Source organism: Tamandua tetradactyla, chromosome 1 (assembly GCF_023851605.1).
Source record: "Tamandua tetradactyla isolate mTamTet1 chromosome 1, mTamTet1.pri, whole genome shotgun sequence".
In the NCBI taxonomy this organism is placed as follows: domain Eukaryota; kingdom Metazoa; phylum Chordata; class Mammalia; order Pilosa; family Myrmecophagidae; genus Tamandua; species Tamandua tetradactyla.
In genome coordinates this window covers 38928383-38954065 of record NC_135327.1, presented here as the reverse complement: position 1 = coordinate 38954065, position 25683 = coordinate 38928383, and the positions used below count along the sequence as shown (strand labels likewise).

General features: G+C 40.8%; 2 protein-coding genes across 3 annotated transcripts in view; both read left to right on the top strand.

The window, feature by feature from the left end:
• Window positions 1–25683, top strand: part of KIZ (kizuna centrosomal protein) — a 172817-nt gene that overhangs the window by 133914 nt on the left and 13220 nt on the right. For both annotated transcript variants that reach the window (XM_077114714.1, XM_077114710.1), the window contains 2 exons: window positions 11470–11574; window positions 14198–14294. In XM_077114714.1, the coding sequence (XP_076970829.1) occupies window positions 11470–11574; window positions 14198–14294 (202 nt within the window). The remainder of the gene's footprint in view (window positions 1–11469; window positions 11575–14197; window positions 14295–25683) is intronic.
• LOC143645080 (anaphase-promoting complex subunit 16) lies at window positions 6532–7166 on the top strand. Its single transcript, XM_077114706.1, has one exon. The coding sequence runs from the start codon at window positions 6676–6678 to the stop codon at window positions 7006–7008; it is 333 nt and encodes a 110-aa protein (XP_076970821.1). The 5' UTR covers window positions 6532–6675; the 3' UTR covers window positions 7009–7166.

The window sequence follows — 25683 nt, the reverse complement described above, 5'->3', positions numbered from 1 at the left end:
GAGACCTTGAATAGCTAAAAATATCCTAAAGAAGAAGAACAAGATGGGAGGATTGACACATATAAAGCCACAATGGTCAAAACAGCATGGTATTGGCACAGAGATAGAGGTATTGACCAATGGAATTAAATCCAGAGCATGGAAATAGACCACCAAGTCAACGTCAGCTGATTTTTGACAAAGCCTCCAAATCTGAAATGGGACAAAATAGTCTTTTCAATAGATGGGCTTGGGAGAACTGAATAGCAATAGCCAAAAAAATGAAAGAGGACCCTTACTTCACACATCCTATACAAAAATTAACTCAAAGTGTATCAAACACCTGAATATAAGAACCAGTACCATAAAACTCCTAGAAGAAAATATAGGAAAACATCAAGACCTGGTAATAGGAGGTTGCTTCCTAAACTTGACACCCAAAGCACAAACAACAACAACAACAAAATAGATAAATGGTAACTCCTCAAAATCAAATGCTTTTGTGCCTCAAAAGACTTTGTCAAAAAGGTGAAGAGGCAGCCAGATTATTGGGAGAAAGTATTTGGAATACTAAATAATAATAAAGGTTTATTATTCTGTATACATAAAGAAATCATACAACTCAACAACAAAAGAACAAACAACCCAATTATAAAATAGGCTAAAGATTTCTGAAGAGCAAATACAAATGTCTAAAAAGCACATGAAGAGATGCTCATTTTCATTAGTTATAAAGGAAAAACAGATCAAGACTACAATGAGAGACTTCCGGAGAAGATGGCGGCTTAGTAAGACGCGCGGGTCTTAGTTCCTCCTCCAGAAAAGCAACTAAAGAAACAGAAACAATACAAAACAGCTCCCGGAGTCACGACAGAGACCAAAAAGACAGCGTACCCCATTCTGGAACAGCCGAACGGGCAGGGAGAATCTGCTGAATCTGCTGCGGTGAGATACCCGAGGGGCGCGCGTTTTCCGGGCCGGGGCGGCTGGCGACTGGGGCGGCTGGCGACTGGGGTCCCCTCCACGCACGTGGCTCCCTGGTCTGACTGGGAACGTTGGATAGCGGGGCCCTCCCATCACGCTTGGCGTTTCTGGCCAGCTGGGCAATTAGGACCGGCACTCTCCCAAGCCGCGGCGGCCAGCAACCCCCGCCTCCACGCGCGGTTTCCAGGGCCGACTGCCGTGCAGACAGACGAGCGCCACGAGCACCACCTACTGGGCAGGAAAAGAAAAACAGAGCCCAGAGATTTCACAGAAAAAGCTTTCAACCAGCTGGGTCCCACACCCAGGGAAATCTGATCAAATGCCCAGACACCAGCAGAAAATAATGGATGATGCTCGGAAAATTGAAGATATGGCCCAGTCAAAGGAACAAACCAATAGTTCAAATGAGATACAGGAGCTGAGACAACTAATGCTGAATATACGAACAGAAATGGAAAACCTCTTCAAAAACCAAATCAATAAATTGAGGGAGGACATGAAGAAGACATGGGCTGAACAAAAAGAAGAAATAGAAAATCTGAAAAAACAAATCACAGAACTTATGGGAGTGAAGGACAAAGAAGAAAAAATGGAAAAAACAATGGATACCTACAATGTAGATCTAAAGAGACAGAAGCTACAATTAGTGAACTGGAGGATGGAACATCTGAATTCCAAAAAGAAACAGAAACTATAGGGAAAAGAATGGAAAAACTTGAGCAGGGGATCAGGGAACTGAATGACAATATGAAGTGCACAAATATACGTGTTGTGGGGGTCCCAGAAGGAGAAGAGAAGGGAAAAGGAGGAGAAAAACTAATGGAAGAAATTATCACTGAAAATTTCCCAACTCTTATGAAAGACCTAAATTTGCAGATCCAAGAAGTGCAGCGCACCCCAAAGAGAATAGACCCAAATAGGCGTTCTCCAAGACACTTACTAGTTAGAATGTCAGAGGTCAAAGAGAAAGAGAGGATCTTGAAAGCAGCAAGAGAAAAACAATCTGTCACATACAAGGGGAACCCAATAAGACTATGTGTAGATTTCTCAGCAGAAACCATGGAAGCTAGAAGACAGTGGGATGATATATTTAAATTACTAAAAGAGAAAAACTGCCAACCAAGACTCCTATATCCAGCAAAATTGTCCTTCAAAAATGAAGGAGAAATTAAAACATTTATAGACAAAAAGTCACTGAGAGAATTTGTGACCAAGAGACCAGCTCTGCAAGAAATACTAAAGGGAGCACTAGAGTCAGATACGAAAAGACAGAAGAGAGAGGTATGAAGTAAAGTGTAGAAAGAAGGAAAATCAGATATGATATATATAATACAAAAGCCAAAATGGTAGAGGAAAATATTATCCAAACAGTAATAACACTAAAAGTTAATGGACTGAATTTCCCAATCAAAAGACATAGAATGGCAGAATGGATTATGACCCAGCAATACCACTGCTAGGTATCTACTCAAAGGACTTAAGGGCAAAGACACAGATGGACATTTGCACACCAGTGTTTATAGCAGCATTATCTACAATTGCAAAGAGATGGAAACAGCCAAAATGTTCATCAACAGACGAGTGGCTAAACAAACTGTGGCGTATACCTACGATGGAATATTATGCAGCTTTAAGACAGACTAAACTTATGAAGCATGTAATAACATGGATGGACCTAGAGAACATTATGCTGAGTGAGTCTAGCCCAAAACTAAAGGACAAATACTGTAAGGTCCCACTGATGTGAACCGACATTCGAGAATCAGCTTGGAATATATCATTGGTAACAGAGACCAGCAGGAGTTAGAAACAGGGTAAGATAATGGGTAATTGGAGCTGAAGGGATACAGACTGTGCAACAGGACTAGATACAAAAACTCAAAAATGGACAGCACAATAATACCTAAGTGTAATGTAACTAGGTTGGAACGCTGAATGAAGCTGCACCTGAAATATGGTTTTTTGTTTGTTTGTGTGTTTGTATCTTTTGTTTTTGTTTTTTTTCTTTTTCCTTTTTATATATATATATATATTATTAGTATTATTATTTTAATTCTCTTCTCTATATTAACATTCTATATCTTTTTCTGCTGTTTTGCTAGTTCTTTTCCTAAATCGATGCAAATGTACTAAGAAATGATGATCATACATTTATGTGATGATACTAAGAATTACTGAGTGCATTTGTAGAATGGAATGATTTCTAAAATGGAATGATTGTGTTAATTTCTTTTCTTTTTTTGATTAATAAAAAAATTAAAAAAAAAAAAGACTACAATGAGATACCACCTCACACCTATGTGAAAGACTGCAGTTAAACAAACAGGACACTACAAATGTTAGAGAGGCTATGGAGAAATTGGGACACTTATGCACTGCTGGTGGGAATGTATAATTGTATAGCTGCTATGGAAGACAATCTGGCGGTTCCTTAGAAAAGTAAGTATCGAGTAGCCCTGTGACCCAACTATACCACTATTTGGTAAATACTCAGAAGAGCTGAAAGTATGACACAAACAGACATTGGTACACTGGTGTTCATAGCAGCATTATTTGCAATTGCAAAAAAATGGAAACAATCCAAGTGCCCATCAACAACAGTGGATAAATAAAATGTGGATGTACATGCAAAGTAATATTATGCACCAGTAAGATGAAATGATGTCCTGAAGCACATGACAAGATGCATGAACCTTGAGCACATAATGGTGAGTGAAACAAGCCAGACGCAAAAGGATAGATACTATATGTTTTGTTTTTGTAAATACGGTAAATGAAACTTAGAGGCTTATATTGCAGAATATGGGGGACCTAGAGATACCCAGAAGCTAGAGACATGTGAATGGATAGCTAATGAGGTTGAAATTAAATGTAAGGGAATGGATAGAAGTGAGGGTAGTTCATTAGTGGATCTTTAAGTAATATTGCCATATTGAAAGGGGTTGTATAGAGCCATGTATCCCGCTGATCAACACTATAAATATTTATAAATAAGTTCTTGCATGAGCTACTTCAAAGGTCTGAATCATGTACGAACAGTTTATAGTACTGTGGTATAGGGGGAAACTACTATTGCATTCTGTGGGCTGTGTTTAACAGGAAGACATCAACAGTACCATAGAAATATCAGGTGTAAAAAATGGGGGGCGGGGGGGGGCGGGGACAAGAGTTAAGGGTAGGTTTGGATTTCCTATTTGGTAAGGGTGTGTTTAACAGTGTTTTTCTCTTGGGAACAATGAAAATTGTCCAAAATTGAGAAAAATTGTCTAAAATTGAGAGTGTTGATGGACTCTTGACTTTGGACATTATACATGATGCCCAATGGATGAAAGTGGCTGAAGGATACACTGACTGAGAGGTAGAATGGTGAACTGTGGTGTATACATAGGATCAAGTATTGTGCTGCTACAGATCAGAACAAAGTCGTGAGGCATACAACGTTGTGAATGAACCTATGGGACATTATGTGATGCAAAATAAGCCAGAAACAAAGGTGCATATATTATATAGTGTAATTATAAAAATGCTTGTAAGAAAATTGGGGCCTAGATCGTAAGTTATTAGAGCAGTCACATTTGGTTCGCAGCTGTTATTATTATTCTATATTTTGGGAGGCTGTGCTGTATATGTAGAAACTGAAACGTTGGGTACCTGTGTGACACCTAAGGCCCAGAGTAGGAGTTCTGCAGTTCTGAAGGTCAGTATTGCTACATACAACAATTGTTAAAGAAATTGAAAAAAAAGATCAGGCTTCATTTAGAGATAAGAACAAAACCAATCAGGTTGGGACTGAGGTAGATCAGAATTCAGGGGTGGAGAGGACTTCATCTGTATTTTAGAATTTCATCTGTTGTATGAGACCAAAGAAAAAGAGGTTTATTTTGTCCAGAACCTAGATTTTCTATAGCGCATAATCTAACTTAACCTGTCTGGATAAACTTAAGCAACCCAAACACAAGGACATCAGAATGGGAATGAGAGCTCGAGATTCTGTATAGCTTAGTGTAGTGCCCAGATACATCCCAGAGTATGTTAATTAAAAACCATTGGCAGAGCCATTATCAACAAAACAGAAAATGACAAGTGCTGGAGAGGATGCGGAGAAAGAGGCACACTTATCCACTGTTGGTGGGAATGTCAAATGGTGCAACCACTGTGGAAGGCAGTTTGGCGGTTCCTCAAAAAACTGAATATAGAATTGCCATACGACCCAGCAATACCATTGCTAGGTATCTACTCAAAGGACTTAAGGGCAAAGACACAAACAGACATTTGCACACCAATGTTTATAGCAGCATTATTTACAATTGCAAAGAGATGGAAACAGCCAAAATGTCCATCAACAGACGAGTGGCTAAACAAACAATGGAATATTATGCAGCTTTAAGACAGAATAAACTTATGAAGCATGTAATAACATGGATGGACCTAGAGAACATTATGCTGAGTGAGTCTAGCCAAAAACTAAAGGACAAATACTGTATGGTCCCACTGATGTAAACTGACATTCAAGAATAAACTTGGAATATGTCATTGGTAACAGAGACCAGCAGGAGTTAGAAACAGGGTAAGATAATGGGTAATTGGAGCTGAAGGGATACAGACTGTGCAACAGGACTAGATACAAAAACTCAAAAATGGACAGCACAATAATACCTAATTGTAATGTAATTATGTTAAAACACTGAATGAAGCTGCATCTGAGATATTGTTTTTTGTTTGTTTGTTTGTGTGTTTGTGTCTTTTGTTTTTTTCTTTTTTTATTATTATTATTATTTTTATTTTTTTCTCTCTATTAACATTCTATATCTTTTTCTGTTGTTTTGCTAGTTCTTTTCCTAAATCGATGCAAATGTGCTAAGAAATGATGATCATGCATCTATGTGATGATGTTAAGAATTACTGATTGCATATGTAGAATGGAATGATTTCTAAATGTAGTGTTAATTTCTTTTTTTTCTTTAATTAATAAAAAAAAAGCATTGGCAGAGTATGTTGAACAGATAATTAAAATATTGAACAGAGAAAAAATATAGAACTATTAAAACTCTACCACCAGGGCAACCCCTGATACTGTCCCAAACATTAGGAACTCCCAAGTCAATAGGCCAGGCCGTGATCTTGAGGCTAGCTCTTGTGAAGCTTATTTATATAGCACAGAAGCTTAGCTTACCTATAGTTAATCCTAAGAGTTACTTTAGAGGACCTCTTTTGTTGCCCAGATGTGGCTTCTCTCTCTGTAAGCCCAACTCTGCAAGTGAAATCATTATCCTCCTCCCATATGTGGGACATGACATCAGGGATGAAAGTCTTCCTGGCAGCATATGGGGTATGACTCCTAGGGATGAGCCTGTCCCTGGCACCATGGGATTGACAATGCCTTCCTGACAAAAAGGGGGAAAAGAATTATCACAAATAAGGTATCAGTGGCTGAGAGAGTTAAAATAGAGTCAAGAGGCTTCTCTGAAGGCTACTCTTACACAAACTTCAGCTAGATATTGTTACTTACCATGGTTTGTCAAACCTCAGCCAAAACCATTCCCACCAACCTAAAGAACACCTAGGGAGTCGGGCTGTTCCGGATGGTCGTAGGGGCGGGGCTCTAAAGGAAAAGGCCAAAGCCGCTGAGATGAGGCAGTGGAGGAACAGAGAGGTTAAGTGATTTGACCCAGAGTCCCACAGCAGTGAAGTGAGGATTCTACTAGAGAGGAAATGGCTGCCTCTTCATCATCCTCCTCAGCTGGTGGGGTCAGTGGAAGTTCTGTCACTGGATCTGGTTTCAGTGTCTCAGACCTTGCACCACCACGGAAAGCCCTTTTCACCTACCCCAAAGGAGCTGGAGAGATGTTAGAAGATGGCTCTGAGAGATTTCTCTGTGAATCTGTTTTCAGCTATCAAGTAGCATCTACACTAAAACAAGTGAAACATGATCAGCAAGTTGCTCGGATGGAAAAACTAGCTGGTTTGGTAGAAGAGCTGGAGGCGGATGAGTGGCGATTTAAACCCATCGAGCAGCTACTGGGGTTCACACCCTCTTCGGGGTGATGTTGCCTTGGATCACCACCTCTAGAGCCCAGCAAGTGAGCGCCAGTGAGGGACTTTTCTGACAGCCTCCATAGCCATCCCGAGAGTCACAGCTACATGGCTGAATTGTTTATTCACTTCCATATTTGGCTTCTCTGTATCTGTCCACAAGCAACAAATACGTGCTCTTGCAGGGAAAATTTTGTTTGTTTTTTTTTTTTTTTTTTTGAAACTATTGGGAACCAGATTAAGACAATCAGTAACAGAGAACCAGAAGTTTTGGGTTTGAGTGATATTTATAAAACTATACAAGCCAGTTGGGACACATGCCAGAATTGACCAACTGAATGGCTTCTATCCTGTCATTCATTCAGTGCTTGGAAATCCTTACCAGTCAAGTCCAAGGTATTTTTATAACTACAAGGTCTATAGTTATAAAATACATTTCTGATCTAAAACTAGATGAATGTGATCTCAACTGAGGATCTATCCAAATGAGGAATTTTTAATATTCATTTTTGTCTATTTTCAAAAGTCTAGTTCTACAGATTCTGACTTTTTCTAACCTCTGCTAGACATGTTAAGTGCTGGCACAATTAATTGCTTTTTGAAGGTTGAAGTACTGTAAAAATAAAGCTGCAAGTAAAACCCTTTTAAACACAGAAATCCTGAGTTCATGTCATCAGTGGACTCAAGCAGTTCTGTAGCAAATAAATCCTTTGAAAGAGCTCCAAAAAAAAAAAAAAAAAGAACACCTAGGGTTCTATCTGAGATTCTACAAAGGTTCCATGAACTATGATTACTTTCCAGAAACCTACAACCTCCAAATAGGTTCCTAGGCCAGATAAATCCTAAAACCCCGAGGGGACAGCCTTTCCAAAACGTCAACTAGTTCCATCCTCCTATTCCTATAAACAGCCCTTTCCACCATGAGAAAAGTTAGTATGGACATAGCCCAAATGTCCCTAAAGATTGGGAGAAAGATCAAAGGAGAAGATGGAGCTAGAACAGATTTAACAAATGAGTATGACTGCTGAATCATTATATTAATTTTAAATCTCCAGTGTCTTGGAGCAGCTAAAAGGAAAAACCTGCAATTGTGAAATTGTAACCCTCACCAAAGTCTGAAATCTGTTCTACAGCTAATTGTTGCAATATACTTTGAAATTTATTGCTTTTTTTATATGTACATTTTTTTCACAATTAAAAAAAGAAAAGAAACAAAGGAAGAATTGCAAACCCTAACTCCAAGAGTCTTTATTGCTCAAGAAGTTGGCTCCCTGCCCCCCACTTTTTAAAAAAATTTCTATCTTTTCCTTAACTGAACAAGTTTTATTGAATGTAGATGTAGCATATGGTCATTAAGATCTGGACTTGACACTGAATGAAGCTGAATGTGAGAATGATAGAAGGAGGACTGCTGGGGGCACATATGAAACCAGAAGGAAAGATAGACAATAAAGACTGAGATGGTATTATCTAGGAATGCCTAGAGTGTACAATGATAGTGACTAAATGTACAAATTAAAAAATGTTTTTGCATGAGGAAGAACAAAGGAATTTCAATATTTCAGGATGTTGAAACTAGATGATTATTCATATTTTAAAACTTCAACTTCTGTGTGAGACTAATGCAAAAAAATGTTTATTTGGTACAAAATTTATATTTTGACTAGGTGCATTTCCTAATATAACTTATATGGACAGGTTAATTGAACACCATAAGTACATGGAACCTTGAATAGGGCATGAGATTTTGTAGGTTTGTCCAATGTGATGCCCTGATAAACCCCAGAGTGATTTGAACAGTACAAAAAGAAGTATTTGCAAAGTCCCCTTGGGGGAATGTCAAGAAAGGGGGAAAATTCAACTTCTTCACTTGGAGAATTCCTGATATTCTCGCAAGCAGCAGGGACAACCAAATCAATAGACCGAGCCCTCAATCTTGGGATTTGTTCATATGAAATTTATCTCCACAACGGATAGGTTAAACCTTCTTAAAATTAGACCTGAGAGTCACCCCCCAGAGAACCTCTTTTGTTGCTCAGATGTGACCCCTCTCTCTCTCAGCCAACACGGCAGGCAAACTCATTGCCCTCCCCCTCTCTACGTGGGACATGACTCCTAGGAGTGTAAACCTCCCTGGCAACATGGGATGGAAACCTAGAACGAGTTGGGACTCAGCGTCAAGGGATTGAGAACACCTTCTCGACCGAAAGTGGAAAGAGAGAAATGAGAGAAAATAAAGTGTCGGTGGCTGAGAGATTTCAAATAGAGTAGAGGTTATCCTGGAAGTTATTCTTACACATTACATAGATATACTTTATTTAAGCATCAGAGAGTCTAGAGGGAAGTGCCTAAAACTGTGGAACTGTGTTCCAGTAGCCATGTTTCTTGAAGATGACTGTATAATGATATAGCTTTCACAGTATAACTTTGTGATTGTGAAAACCTTGTGTCTGATGCTCCTTTTATCTAAGGTATGTATAAATGAGTGAAAAATTAATAAATAATAAGGGGAACAAATGTTAAAATAAATCAAGTAGATTGAAATACTAGTGATCAGTGAAAGGGAGTGATAAGGGGTATAGAAAAAAAATAGAGTGAACAAAGGTTAAAATATATTGGGTGCATGAAAATACTAGTGGTCAGTGAGACAGAGGGGTAAGGGGTATAGTATATATGATTTTTTTCTTTTTATTTCTTTTTCTGGGGTGATGAAAATGTTCTAAGAAATGATCATGTGTGATGAATATGCTACTGTGTGATGATATTGTCAACCACTGATTGTACACCATGTGGAATATTTGTATGTTAAGAATGTTCGTGTTTGTATGTTGTTTGGGTTTGACAATAAAAAAAAAGAAAGAAAAAATTAAATAAAAAAAATTAAAGATCTGGACTTGTATCTTTAAAGCTGAAAAACTTTTTGGTTGATCTCTTTAAAATAAAAACAGAACAGGGTATTTTAATTTCTTACCTTTTTAAAATTCAGACACTCTGATTTTATCAACATCTTCCCTCTCCTGAAATTGCCATACAGCATATAACTTTGGAATAAAAGTCTGAAGTAATATGGGCTTAAAAGTTATTTGGAGAGTGCTATGATGCCATCCTGTCAGAGAAACCCTAGGACACTGGAAAACACTTTTTATTCCCCAAGCCAGTACTTGTACAAAACAGTAGTTCTTGCTGCATGCATGGTATTTGATATTTTCTTTATTAAATTTTTCAAGATACTAGTTCCATCACACCAAACTGATTTTGCAATCCAGCAATCATTAAAAACACACACACACAAACCCTTGCCTTAGGATCTGTTATCTGCAGAGTTAAGAATCCCTTATCTGCACATATTTTAATTACATTCCATTTAATATTCCAAATTATTCATTTATATTCATTTTTATCTCCATTGATTCTCAGTAGGGCAAGATAAGTTATTTATTCTTCAGTGTGATGTTAGTTTTAATCCAGTAATAAAGGGCTCATGGTTAAGTTCTTAAATTGAGCCAACAAAATGCAGGAATGTGTCCTATTGCCAGCCTCTGAAGTTGACAGCAGGAATCCTTTTGTAGCAGAGTTGAAGATGTAGGTGGTGGGGCCTGAAGGGTCATGGGCAGCCTCTGAAGTTGTTGGAGTAAGTCTGTGCTAGAACTCATTCTCTCTCCTCTGCTTCATCCAGGTGCATTTGAGACTGGAGCACTTAATGCAATTTTTATTTCTTCTTTTTCCCAAGTCTTTCCCAATTCAACTTACAGAAGACATTCTTAGAAGTCCTGTACTGCCAAGTGCACTGTTTGGAATGGAGCCCGATTTAGGCTGCTGCTGATTCCTCTGGGCACCTGTCTGTGCTCCCTGCAGACGCTCTCTCCCCTCCCCATGACAAGCCTTGCTTAGATTTTCTAAGCTGGGAGTCCTAAGCTCATCTTATTGCCACTACTTTTCCTGACCCTTCCTCCCCTCTCCCAGAACACCTGCCCTCAGATGTGAGCACCTCAAGAGCCCGGGCATGGGGTGCTCCAGAGTATCCTGTCCACGATTTCCAGAACCAGTGCTGCCTCTTCTAACTCATTTCTGTAGTTCCTTCTGCAAGGACAGGAGTCATTGTGCTATTGAACCTATCCACAGCCCCTCTCAAAGTAATGAGTAGAATCAGGCTCCCTCACATAAACTCATACAACTTGTTTTTGGGTCTTAAAGTCTAGGTTCAACTGAATTCTTTTTTTTTTTTTTTGCATGCACAGGCTCCAGGAATCAAACTCTGATCTTCAGCACAGCAGGCAACAATTCTGCCACTGAGCCACCATTGCCTGCCCTCTGAATTGATGTTTTTGTTTGTTTTCACAATTTCTAAAATTCAGCAGTTCAAGAAAATTTTTGCATGCATTTGAAAAGTATTAACCTAGTAGAGGAAGAATTTAAGAAAATTCTCTCTGGCTGTTGAAAGTTCATGATTTCTGTGCCTTTTTTCCTTTATAGAAACAAGAGCTTACCAGTTGCTGAAGCAGTCTACCTTTCAGGACAATACAAATCAAACGGAAGACAAATTTCAAAAGGCTAATGTTCCTGCATCACAATTGTCAGGTAAGTATGGGCAGAGGCAGCCCAGGTCAGAAAGAGTTTGGTCATTCTTCGAAGAGTTCTAGAATTTTCCTTGTAAGGAGCTGCCCGTTAGAAGCATTTTCTCATACTCCACAAACAGGGTGTGAAAGAGCCTCCCCCTGAATGCAGGTGGGATGGTCAGCCCATACCAGCCTGTCTATCCTGAGAGGCATGCCTCCATAGTAGCTTTTTAAATACCACAGGAGACACCCCAAACCCGTCTTCCCACATCTCCCAGTTTCTTAGTCATTAAATGAGGCACACCATGCTGGACCATCTTCCCTTACTGGGATGTTGGGAGATTTTGAGTTCTTTAAGTGAAAAGACTGTCAATCCCGAGAAAGCTAAATTTTAAGCTTAAATGTCGTTCCTTCAATCTGGAATCTTTGTTTCAATTATAATTTTCCTTTTTTTTATACTTTATTACTGTATTTTTATCATTTTCCATGGTTTTCCTTTCGTTACACCTGTTTTTTTCAACATAAATCATCTGAACACCCTTTGTGAAGTAAGTGGATTAAATTCATTTTTAATGGCTTTCTTATTTTTCATAACTGCCATGCCATAATTTCACCTATCAGTATTAATAGTGATTTCTAAATATCACATGATGCCTAGTCCATACTCAAATTTCCCAGTTGTCCCAAAAATATCTCCTTCAGACAGACACTTATTCAGGTGACATACTTATGGTGCATCAGATTTAGCTGCCTGTCTTTGGAGAGCTATTTCCCAGTTAATATTAGTGTTAGAGTCTGTTGCTACAAAATTCCATAATTTGGGTTGTTTTAAGGATTCCGAGAGCTACTGCAGGTTAAGTTCCTAGCACAGTGCCTGGTAGTTAGAAGCTCCAGGGGTTCCGCCCTAAAAGTGGTGGTGGTTATTTGAACTCCACAAATGTAAGATGTAGTTTGTTGAGGTATAGAACAAGCTCTCTGCCCTAATGGAGGTCCTCATCTCTTTTGAAAGATATAACACTACTAAAACCGTAACTGTTCTATTTTCTTCTTCGCATTTGAGTGACAGAATTAGAATCTAGAGGGAACTTAGTATTTATCCAACCCCTTCATTTTACAAATGAGGTCCCAAGAGAGTAATGCCTTGCCTGGAGCATTGCTTCTGGTTAGTTGTGAAGGCAACTCCACAAATCTGATTTTGGTAAGAATATATTGGACAGTTAATTTGGACAGGCTCAAGGAATGAGTAAATTTGACATAAGTTGTACTTTCTTAGATGTGCATCAACAAGTGTAGTACTATTAATATACTAATAACTAACATATTTTCTTATTAATCTATTCATAAATGAAGTGACAGTTTAGAAATTATGTAATCAAGTACCCACTAGATTCAGTTCCCTCACACCACTCAAAAGCACTCTTTGTGCTTTGCTGGATTCTATATTTTCCTGCACTGGAATCCTAAACGTGCTTCTAATATTGCTGACTGTCACTAGAGTTAGCTACTGCCTCATACCCGGACACACATTACTTTTTCACCTTCACTCTCACACTGCTCTGAAGGACTTCTGAGCTCTGACGAGAAGCAGACAACAGGCTGGGAGAACAGAGAGAAATGGAAGCACATACCCGAGGTTAAACATCACAGCACTGTCCCAGGCATTGGTGGGTGTGTTTGCTCAGAATTCAGGGGCCCACCCCCAAATCCACCTATTGAAGTACATTTTTCAGTAGCTTTCTGTATTCAGTGTCTTAGTTCTGGGTCTGTGGACCTGATGCTAAGGAAAGCCACTTAAACCTTGCACCTTTGTTTTCACATCTGAAAAGACCTTGTCCTAATAAATTCATAGAGACCCTCTTAGAGCTGAGCATGAGCATGTTGTTAAGAGAATAGTTTTGTTGCAGAGCTTACATGAAGGCAAGCAGGTTAGGTTAGAAATTCAGCAAATGCTTTTTGCAAAGATAGCCATGCACTCTATATTCGTGATCTCAGACAACTGCCATTTAGGAGTCAAAATTGGAGTAGAAACATCCAAGGCTGAGGAGATGGGGGCAGGGATTCCCCTGCAGGCTGAGAGCATCCTTTGAACCATCTGCTGCCCTCCAAGCTCCAGGGAAAGAGACATTGTGTATTCTCCTCACCAACTTTTCCAGACTGGTTAAAAAGTGGCCGTTGAGTTTTAGTGTGGGTTCAAACTCCTCTGCCTGATGGAAAAACAGAGGATTTGGCAGAGGGGCTTAAGAGTGGGTAACTGTTATCCATGTGTCAATTATTTCCACGTTATCCTGGTGATCTATCACTGCTAATGTGTTATGCCAATGGGATGACCCAGGGCCCTGCCTAGTAGCAGAGAGCCATTTGGTATTTACAATAGCCCTTGGGTGATTTTATTTTACTTTTGGTGGCTTTTGTTTCAGAATCATAGAACCCTCCCCCCAATTCCTTTCAGTTTTCTACCAAAATGTCACTCCTTGCCTCGAAAGCTCTCTTGCCTCAGAAGTTCCCTTGCTTTTCTGTAACTTGAATAGCATCTTCCTCTTTTGACATTTGTTGGATCACAGTTTCTGTGAGGCCACAACTTCTTCGTGGCGTCTCATTGCTATGTGATAGCTCAGGCTCACTCTCCATGTCTGTGCTTATCGCAGGTTTGAATATTGGCCGAGATACATGCAAGACAAAGGCAGCTAACAAAATCACTTCAGAAACGAGTTTTTCATCTAGCGAAGGAAGTTCTTTGTCAAGGTAAAGTCATAAAAGCCTTTCTGAATGACAACAACAAAGCTGAGAAGTGTCACACGCAATGAATTAAACTCTGGCTTCATATTATTTTGCTATGTGACTTGATGGTTTGGGTTTTTGTTTATCCTAAATAACAGTTGAAACTTTGGCCTACCTTTGAAAATATTTGCACCAGAGCCAAGTATTGTTTTGCAGCTGTTGTTTCCTTGGTTTAAGACTCAATTGACACCTCAGTGAACCACGAATTAGCTTCTACAGCTGCTCCCAGCAGGCCTGCTTAGAGACCACACAATGGAAGTTGTCAGGATAAGAGCAGAGAAAAAACATCAGGCCTTTAAAGAAATAAAGTGGCATGTTTCTTCTTTCTGAAACGGCTGGTATATAAACTAGCAATTGCTGGATATTCATTTTTGTACTCCTTTTTTTTTTATTTTCTAAGCCAAGGTTTTAGGCTGGATAATTCTTTCCTTTTCTGATCCATCCTTGCTTTCAGATTGAATACATTAAGAAAACATGCTTCTTTTCCCTAAAGAACAAAGTTTTTTATCTTTTTGCATTTGTTACACCGTAACACTTCTTATAAGTTTTTGAGCAATGATAAGTGAGCTGTGTATTGAATTTGTTTTCAGTATCAAATACTAATCATGCAGTGGCATCAGGTCCCTCAGAAAGAATTTATGGAGGAAATGCAAGGAATTGTCTGATGAAATACCTGCGTTTTTGCTTTGGGCTAAATATCATTTAAATGCCACAGCAAGTTTCCTTTTGTAATAGCTTTTCTTATTAGAAAAGTGTCCTTAAAATGATTTTGTTACATTTGGATTAACCATTTGAACTCAGATGAAATTTTGAAACACAAATGTTACATTTCTAATGTCCCAAATAATGTCCAATAAGATAAAATTATTTGATCCAGAAGTGTAGTATTTTTTAAATGAAAAATCCTATTTTCATTTATATTTTGTAGAAACATTAACAATATTTTAAGACTTGGAAATACATTAAATGAGATTGAATTTGTTGAATTAAATTCATTTCAGAAACCTAACAACTTCAATTTTAGGGAAGTACTCATTTAATAATTAGAAATTATCTTTAATAACTGGGTTTCATCCATATTTTCAAGGGAAGTGGGAGATAATAAATTATGAGACAGGAAGAGTTTTAAAGTATTATATTTGTATGATTATATTCAAATTCAAATCGTAGGTCTTCTAAAAGAAATTTTAAAAGACAGTAAATTCTAGACACTTCTTTAAGGTTTAATGTTATCATTCAGCTTAATGCATCCCTAAGATCGTTAGAAAGTGTTCCATTTCCATTATAGTTTTGAGGCATTAAGAAGCCCAGTTCTTCATAACCATTTCTTTACACGTGTTCTTGGGGTAATTTCTAAATACATTCAAAAAGCAGTTGGATCTTGTAGAACATTTTCTCAGCCTGGTAATTTCAGTACCTAAAATCAAACTTTTTTCCTCTTCAATTTAAGGAAAGGGCCTGTTGTTATCAGTGTTGTTTTGTCATGAAATGAATTTCCTAAATAAAACCCAAATAATTCCAAGCCTTCTTTAAAAAAAAAAAGAAATCTTCAGGAAAACACCGAATCTAGGTGTCTGAGAATAATCCAGGGAGAGCAGGGGTCTGGACATTGAAAGGGTGGAACTGGTATGGTGTTTGTCTCGGTTTGATTCTTGGGCTGGGGTTGGTATAGTTCATTCACCACCCTGAGCTTTAGAGAGCTGCAGTTTTGCTGTTTGTGCCTAAATTCACTGAAATTTCTTAGAGGCTTACATTTAAGGATGCCACTTACTGCAGTCACTCCTTGTGCTTTATTGCTTTTACAAGTGGTCTTGAAACCCAGTACTTGAGAATAAACATAACAGTGCAGTGCTGCTGTAGCACTTTTAAAAATTCTTCTTTGCTCTATTTTGTCAGTGAGCTGATGAGCAACCTCAAAAAAAGACCCCGCTGGACCTAAAAAAAAAAAATTAAAAAAAAATGGCTTGCTCTGATGTCCTAGAGACAGTGATTATGATGTGCTAGTTAAGCCCAAACTACAGCTGAGGGATTTTACTTTAAAGCAGCGGCTTGGGCGCAAAAATGCATTTATAGGTCTTTGTCTGCACCTCATTATGTGTGGGCCTGATTCATTAAGTAATTGGTTTGCAGTTGTTTACATGAGTATTAAGGCCTTCTTTTCAGCGCCTTTGAGAGATACATTGTGCAAACGTTGCCTGTGATGAATGCAGAATGAGGGCCAGAGGGTCCGTCCTATTGGCTAAACAGTGCACTCTGTTGAAAAGCCAGAGAAAGGGATTGGGTGCTGCTTTGCATAGCAATGACTTTCTTAATAAGCGTTACAGATTAATACACACAAACTATAAAAGATGCAAAGAGATACTCTTAGCACATTTATACATGCTCATTTCATTGTGATGGTGGTGGAGTCTGCGTGCTTTCATATTCCGTTTTTCAGAGCAATGGCTTTAGTGCATGAGCCGTAATAGAATCCGATGTTTATTGTATTATAAATCACGGGCAAGTAGGCAGATCGGCAACAGTTTATTATTAAAGATTCTTTCAGTGTAAATCTTTTTCTACCATTGTATTTGCTTCAGCAGAATCATTTTGTGGTTGAGTGGGGATGAAAGGCATAATGTATGAAGGAGTGAGTCCTAATAGGAAGCTGTTCTCCAAGTAAAGACCACTTGTTCCCTTTTGTTTGGAGGTGCATGCCAGAGCTTCCTCTCTCTGCAAACATTGTCAGGCTTTACCTTCCCCAAGAAGCAGTTTTCATTCTCCTGGATCCATTTATTCAATGGAGAGTACATTTTAACAGTTTGCCATGTAACTTCAGCCTACTGGTTGGATTGAGATTATGTTTTACCAAAAGGAAAGGATACATGCTTGCAACATAATTTGCCTGGGGAAAGGTAGCAGAAGCCACCCTCCCATGGCACCCTGGCAGGCCCCTGGCCTCCTCTGTGGGTGGTATCTCTTGCCAGCCCTGCAGTCACAGGAGTAGCCAGTGGGGGGCCCCAGACTGCAGCCGGTGCTGTGGTAGGGACCATAGCTTTGCTTCTTGCCTAAGTCACTGTGCCAGACTCCCCTGGAGTTATAGAAATATGAGGAACTAACAATCCAGTGAAATAAGAATGTCCTTCTAGGTCCTCATGTTAAAGCACCTATCTCTGGCTCTGGCTTAACAAATCTCCATCCCCAAAATCTCTGACTTTTCAGCTTCCTAAATAGTCCCATATTTCTTGTTGTAAGCCTACTTAATTTTTTTCTCTACAAAGCAGGGAAGAACAATTGCTTAATTATTTGAACAATTGACCTCGTGCAGCTAAAAATGGCATCTGCTTGTAGAGTTCCTAGTAGACCATCAGGGGGCGCTCAGACTTTGTCAAATTAAAACTGCCTTAGGCTGGTTTGCCTTTGAAATTTAAAATTAGTATTTTCAGAGATTTGTTGGCATGCTCATTAGTTTTTTTTCTTTCTTGTATTATTTTCCTACTTTTTATTTCTCAGAAACATAGTCCATTTTGAGGAAAATTCTAGACATAGATACTGTTTGAAGAATTTTAGTACTTATTTCAGCTGACAGTCAAAATCATTAAAAATTATAGAATTCAGAGTCTAGAAATCACAGCTTCCCACAAGTTAGTTATTTTCAGGCTCATAATATGCCTGGAAGCATACTTCTTGCTGGGAGCCCTAAACTGTGTTTGTGGCACAACCCGCAGGCTCCTTGCCAAACTCAACTAATGTGGCCTCAGAGTCACAACAACTTGGCTATGTTTGTTAAGGGGCTGTGAATGTATTTTCTTTCAAAGAAATGATATTTTGCTCATGAAATTGAGAGTCAATGTGTTACTAACAGGAAAGACATCCCCTAGGTCTGGTCTTTCCAAATTCACTCTCTCCCTGGGGCCAGGGATGAAGATCTGACACCCCATCCCAAGTGCTTCTCCTTTGTTGCTGCGAATCCTCCAGGGCTCCCCTGGAGTGGACGCAGCCATCGCTCTGTACCCCCTGTTGGCTGACCCCCCCACTCCCTCTGCTTTCTGAGCAGCACTGGCTGCTTAGCATGTATAGACGCAGAGTGCCTTTTCATGTCTTCTGCCTTTTCTTCCATCTTTTCTCTTCTGGGTGGGCTCCTGTTCCACTCTTTCAGCTGTCTGATGCCTGCCTGATTGTCAGGACTTAACTCCTCACCTTCTCCTGAGTTTCCTAAGCAAGAATCTGGCTGTCCAAGATGCCTCTCCTGTGGCCTCCAGGGATACTTCTATCCTCATCTGTAGCCCAGGAATGAAAGCCATTCACAGTATCCCTTACCCCACATCAGCTCCTCATTGGGTTAGGAAGGGAGGCATTCTCTGAATCACCAGTGCCAAATAATTGTTGAACTTTCTGAGTGCATGAGTATCAGTATATAATCCCACCATTTGCTCAGACATTTTTCTTTATAGAGGTCTGTTGCACAGGTACCCTCACCTTTCAGTGATATCATATCTGAATTGTAGGGCATCATGCATTTCCATAAAGTTACCTGTATGAACACATGCTTTGTGGTGGGAGACTTTGGCGTGTGGTCAAAGGGAGACTGTCACAGGAAATTTTGATTCTGTCCTCTCTGCTCGTAAGCTTGGCATTCCAAGTTTTCGGGAAGCAGGCCCCTGGATGAGCACTTTACAGAGTGCCTTATTGCAGTCCTTTCCTGACTGCCATCCTATCTGCTGGTAAAAGGGTGTCTGACTCCTGGCCTGAACTTGACATGGATGTGCAGGCCTTTGCATATTGGGGGCCTGGAAGTCATCTGCAATTCCACTGCCATCAATTCTCAGCACACCCCGTAGTGTATTATGGTTACCATTACCATTCTGGTGTTTGTCTCCACCACTGGAATGTGGGTGCCTCAAAGGCAGAGATCAAGTTTGTTGTAGTTGCTGCACAGCCCCAGCAGTGAGCCTCCTTATATGGTGTTGCCTTTATGTTATTTGCTGAGTGAGTGTTTGGAGGAATGGGTCACTTCACACTAGATGCTCTGCCACCTGCTCACGGAAAGCCTGGCCAAGCTAGTTTCCCTGTTTCTTCCCTTACCTCAGTGCTCCCATCCCATCAGATCCTGCTGTTCCTCAAGGAAGAAACGTCATACATCCCAAGTCTGCTTTCTCTCAGTCTGTTGCCAGACCCTACTATTCTTTGCCTGAGTCTTCATCACCCCTGCCATGTCTTCTCACAAGCTGCCCTCCCCTTAGAATCTATGACTGCCCATCATCTACACAAACATGTGTCTTGGTCCTTTCTAACATGATGATAGTGCAGTGCCACCACTTCTCAAAGGCCTGCTGTGTACAGGTTCTTGCTTGGAGAGATCTCTAAGTATCTCAGAACACTTCAAGGGAGATGTTACTATCCCCACCTTCAGACAAGAAAACTGATGCTCAGAGAGGGATGAAAAGCGCCCAGGGACACCCATTGAGCAGAGTTGGGCATTGGGAGTGGGATCTGTTTGCCTACAGAGTTGATACTGTCTCAGCTTCTAAAAACCATCTCTTCTTCAACTTACATGCCGTCTCAGGGGCCCGATTGTTCTCCCTGGCCCTGTGTTTTACTGCTTTTCAGAAGGCCCTGTGGAGACAAGTATTTGCAGCATGTGTGCTAGAGAAGTATTTCCTCCCATCCTACTCCACCACCTGCTGGCCCTGCATGTCTTGGGACATATCCCACAACCTTTCCGGGCTCCACCACCTTCTCAGTGAAGACACTGGATCGTTAATCCATAGATTCATTATCATTTAATAATGGGTTTCTTAGCTTTAGGTTTTCCAAGCTTCATTTTTGTCTCCATTTGCTAGCTCCACAAACCAAAACTTAAGACTGGCATCTAGTTTTGTACTTACTTGGTGTCATAGTCAGCTTCATGTGTCAACTTGACCAAGTGGTGGTACCTGTTTGTCTGGTTAGGCAAGTGCTGGCCTGTCTGTTGCAATGAGGACATTTCATAGAATTAGATCATGAGCACATCAGCTGCATCCACAGCTGATTCCATTTGTAATCATCCAAGGGGAGTGTCTTCTGCAATGAATGATGCTCAGTCTAATCACTGGAAGCCTTTTAAGGAGAATTCAGAAGAGATAGGCTGTTTTCCTGCTTCAGCCAGCAAGCCTCTCCTGTGAAGTTCATCCAGAACCTCCATCAGAATAGTTGGCTTCACAGCCTGCCCTGTGAATTCTGGACTCTGCATTCCCACTGTCATGTGAGACACTTTTATAAATTTTATATTTGCTAGTGTTCCCTGTTGATTCTGTTTCTCTAGAGAACCTTAACTAATACATCTTGGTACCATGAGTGGTTCTTAAGAAACAGAATCTTAAAAATGGGTTTTTATGAATGGTTTTCTACTCTGACTGAACTCAAAGGCACTAAGGACTCTGATTCCCATAATCAGAGTGACACTCCCAATCCATGGAGTGAGTTGGCAAAAAAGATAGGCAAAATATCACCGTTCGACTCTCCTAATGCTTCGCTTTTATGAAGCCAGGCTCTGGGGGATAATGTTTTTGACACTTTTACAGAGTTTTGTGGAAATAAGAGGTATAGAGATGTTGGCTGGTTGTTGTTAGATACACTGCCTACATTAAGGAGTGAAAGGGATGGTCTTAAGGCTTCAAACGAGAAGCTTAAGTGCTGTCTAACAGATGTAGATGTTTCTATGAGTATCCTGAAGGAAAATCTTATTTCCTGTAGCCATAGATTTCAGATCTCTGAAAATCAGACTCAGAATCTTGTTAGAGTAGCAACTTTGTAACGTTAACTGAAATCTCAATGTTGTATGGTGTCTGCTGTTAAAGTGAGGGCTTTAATTGGAAATGAGTGGGATCCTGAAAAATGGAATGATGACATATGTATTGATAATGATGTCGGGGGTGAGGTTGAAACCCTAGGTCATGCTGAATCTTCTCTAGATAACCCTGTAATAGTCTGCCCTGAGGACATAGCTGCCCCACCTCCAGCCTGCTTTGTGGAGTTGGCCACCCAACCTCCTCCTGAAGGGATTAGCCCTAGAGTGATTAATCCTATTTCACCAGATGAAACTGCAAGTGAAGACCCTGAAGCAAATGGCTTGGAAGATATTTCTAATTCTTTTTCATGACCCACCCCCACCACCCCTCATTTCTTCCAGACCTATAACTAGACTAAAGTCCCAGCAGGTCCCTAAAGGTGAGGTACAAAGTATCACACATAAGGAGGTATGTTATACTCCAAAAGAATTGTGTGAGTTTCCCAATTTATATAGACAGAAATCAGGGGAATATGTGTGGCAATAGATTTTAAGGGTGTGGGATAATGGTGGAAGGAATATAAGGCTGGATCAGGCTGAATTTATTGATATGGGCCCACTAAGCAGAGATTCTGCATTCAATGTTATAGCTCGAGGTGTTAGAAAAGGGATTAACAGTTTGTTTGAATGGTTGGTTGAAACATGGATCAAAAGGTGGCCAACATTACCTGAGGTTGAAATGCCAGAACTGCCCTGCTATAATGTAGATGAGGGGATTCAGAGGTTTAGAGAGATTGGAATGTTAAAGTGGATTTATCATGCAAAGCCTGCTCTTATACCCCAGGAATGTCTGGAGGATGCACCTTTTACCAGAACAATGAGAAATGAATTTGTGAGAATAACACCATCATCCCTGAAGAGCTCTGTAGTTGCATTTCTCTATAGGTCAGATATTACTGTAGGAACTGCTGTCATTGAGCTGGAATCCTTAACCACAGTAGGCATGATGGGATCCTGAATTGGCAGAAGCCAGGTGGCAGCACTTAATCGCCAAAGACAGGGTAAACATGGCTATTATAATAGACAGCAAACTCAAAGCAGGATTCAAAATTATATGGCTTGCAGAGATTTGTGGCATTGGCTAGTAAATCATGGGGTACCTAGAAATACAATAGAAGGGCAGTCTACTAAATTCTTGTTCGAACTGTATAAAAAAAAGAGTTCTAGGTAAAGTGAACAGGAGTCTAACCTGAATTACAAAAACCCAGAGTCACAGCCCCTTAATCAATTTCCACACTTGAGACAGTTTACAGACCCAGAGCCCCTTGAATGAAAGGGAGGCCAGGTCCCATTGGGGGAGAACCCTGTTACACTGCCACAGATTTATACTGTTAATCTAACTCCAAGATTTCCCCAAGGAGACCGACGGCCTTTTACCAGGGTAACTGTGCATTGGGGAAAAGGAAATGATCCGATGTTTTGGGAATTATTAGACACTGGTTCAGAAGTGACATTAATTCGAGGGAACCCAAAACGTCACTCTGGTCCACCAGTCAGAGTGGGGGCTTATGGAGGCCAGGTGATCAATTGAGTTTTAGCTCAGGTCCGTCTCACAGTGGGTCCAGTGGGCCCCCGGACCCATTCTGTAGTTATTTCCCCAATTCCAGAATGTATAATTGGTATAGACATACTGAGCAACTGGCAGAATCCCCACAATGGCTCTCTAACTCGTGCAATGAGGGCTATTATGGTGGGATAGGCCAAGTGGAAGCCACTAGAATTGCCCCTACTTACAAAATAGTAAATCAGAAGCAATACCGGATTCCTGGAGGGATTGCAGAGATTACTGCCATTCTTAAGGACTTGAAGAATGCAGGGGTGGTGATTCCCACCACATCCCCGTTCAACTCTCCTATTTGGCCTGTGCAGAAAACATATGGGTCTTGGAGGATGACAGTGGATTATTGTAAACTCAACCAGGTGGTAACTCCACTTGCAGCTGCTGTTCCAGATGTGGTATCATTGCTTGAGCAAATCAGTACATCCCCTGGTACCTGGTATGCAGCTATTGATCTGGCAAATCGTTTTTTCTCAATAGCTATTAGTAAGGACCACCAGAAACAGTTTGCTTTCAGCTGGCAAGGTCAGCAATATATTTTCACTGTCCTACCTCAGGGGTATATCAACTCTCCAGCCCTATGTCAAAATCTTGTCTGCAGGGACCTTGATCATTTCTCTCTCCTGCAAGACATCACACTGGTCCATTATATTGATGATATCATGTTGATTGGACCTAGTGAGCAAGAAGTAGCAACTGCTCTGAACTTACTGGTAAGGCATTTGCATATCAGAGGATGGGAGATAAATCCAACAGGGGCCTTCCACCTCAGTGATATTTCTAGGTGTCCAGTGGTGTGGGGCATGTCGAGATATTCCTTCTAAGGTGAAGGATAAGTTGCTGCATCTGGCCCCTCCTATGACCAAAAAAGAGGCACAATGCCTAGTTGGTCTCTTTGGATTTTGGCAACAACATATTCTTCATTTGGGTGTGCTACTCCGGCCCATTTATCAAGTGACCAGAAAAGCTGCTAATTTTGAATGGGGACCTGAACAAGAGAAGGCTCTGCGACAGGTCCAGGCTACTGTACAAGTTGCTCTGCCACTTAGGCCGAATGATCCAGCAGATCCAATGGTACTGGAAGTGTCAGTGGCATATAGAGTTGCTGTCTGGAGCCTTTGGCAGGCCCCTATAGGAGAATCACAATGCAGACCCTTAGGATTTTGGAACAGAGCCTTATCATCTGCTACAGACAACTACTCTCCTTTTGAGAAACGGTTTTTAGCCTGCTACTGGGCCTTAGTAGAGACTGAATGCTTAACTATGGGCCACCAAGTTACAATGAGACCTGAGTTGCCTATCATGAGCTGAGTGTTGTCTGACCCACCAAGCCATAAAGTTGGGTATGTGCAGCAGCACTCTATTGTAAAATGGAAATGGTATATACGAGATAGGGCCAGAGCAGGTCCTGAAGGCACAAGTAAGTTACATGAAGAAGTGGCGCAAATGCCTGTGGTCTCCACTCCTGCCACATTACCTTCTCTTTCCCAGACCAGAGCTATGGCCTCTTGGGGAGTTCCTTACAGTGAATTGACTGAGGAAGAGAAAACTCAGGCCTGGTTTATGATGGTTCAGCATGATATACAGGTACCACTCGAAAGTGGACAGCTGCAGCACTACAACCCCTTTCTGGGGTGTCCTTGAAGGGCAGTGGTGAGGGGAAATCCTCCCAGTGGGCAGAACTTCGAGCAGTGCATCTGGTTATTCATTTTGCTTGGAAGGAGAACTGGCCAGAGGTGCGTTTGTATGCTGACTCATGAGCTGTTGCTAATGGTTTAACGGCTGGATGGTCAGGGACTTGGAAAGACCATAATTGGAAAATTGGTGACCAGGAGGTCTGGGGAAGAAGTATGTGGATAGACCTTTCTGAGTGGGCTAAAAACATGAACATATTTGTGTCCCATGTGAATGCACACCAGAGGGTGACTTCAGCAGAGGAAGGTTTTAATAATCAAGTAGATAAGATGACCTGTTCTGTGGATACCAGTCAGCCTCTTTCCCCAGCAACTCCTGCCATTGCCCAGTGGGCTCATGAACAAAGTGGTCATGGTGGTAGGGATGGAGGTTATGCATGGGCTCAGCAACATGGACTTCCACTCACCAAGGCTGACTTGGCTACAGCCACTGCTGAGTGCCCATTCTGCCAGCAGCAGAGACCCACACTCAGGCACCAATATGACACCATTCCCCGAGGTGACCAGCCATCTACATGGTGGCAGGTTGATTACATCAGACCACTCCCTTCATGGAAGGGGCAGCGATTTGTGCTAACTGGAATAGACACATACTCTGGATATGGGTTTGCTTTCCCTGCACGCAATGCTTCTGCAAAAACTACCATCTGTGGGATTAAAGAATGCCTTATCCATCATCATGGTATTCCACATAGCATTGCTTCTGATCAAGGAACACACTTCACAGCAAATGAAGTTTGGAAATGGGCACATGCTTATGGAATTGTCTGGTCTTACCATGTTCCCCATCATCCAGAAGCAGCTGGATTGATAGAACGGTGGAATGGCCTTTTGAAAACTCAATTACGGTGCCAACTAGGTGGCAAAAACTTGAAAGGCTGGGGTAATGTTCTCCAGGAAGCTGTACATGCTCTGAATCAGTGTCCACGGTATGGTGCTGTTTCTCCCATAGCCAGAATTCATGGGTCCAGGAACCAAGGAGTGGAAATGAGAGTGGCACCACTCACTATTACCCCTAGTGATCCACTAGGAAAATTTTTGCTTCCTGTCCCTGCAGCACTGAGCTCTGCTGATCTACAGGTTTTAGTTCCAAAAGGAGGAGTGCTTCCACAGGGAGAAACAACGATTCCGTTGAACTGGAATCTAAGACTGCCACCTGGTCACTTTGGGTTACTCATGCCCCTGGATCAACAAACCAAGAAAGGGATTGCATTATTGTCTGGGGTGATTGATTCTGACTGTCAGGGGGAAATAGGACTGCAACTATACAATGGAGGTAAAGAAGAGTTTTCT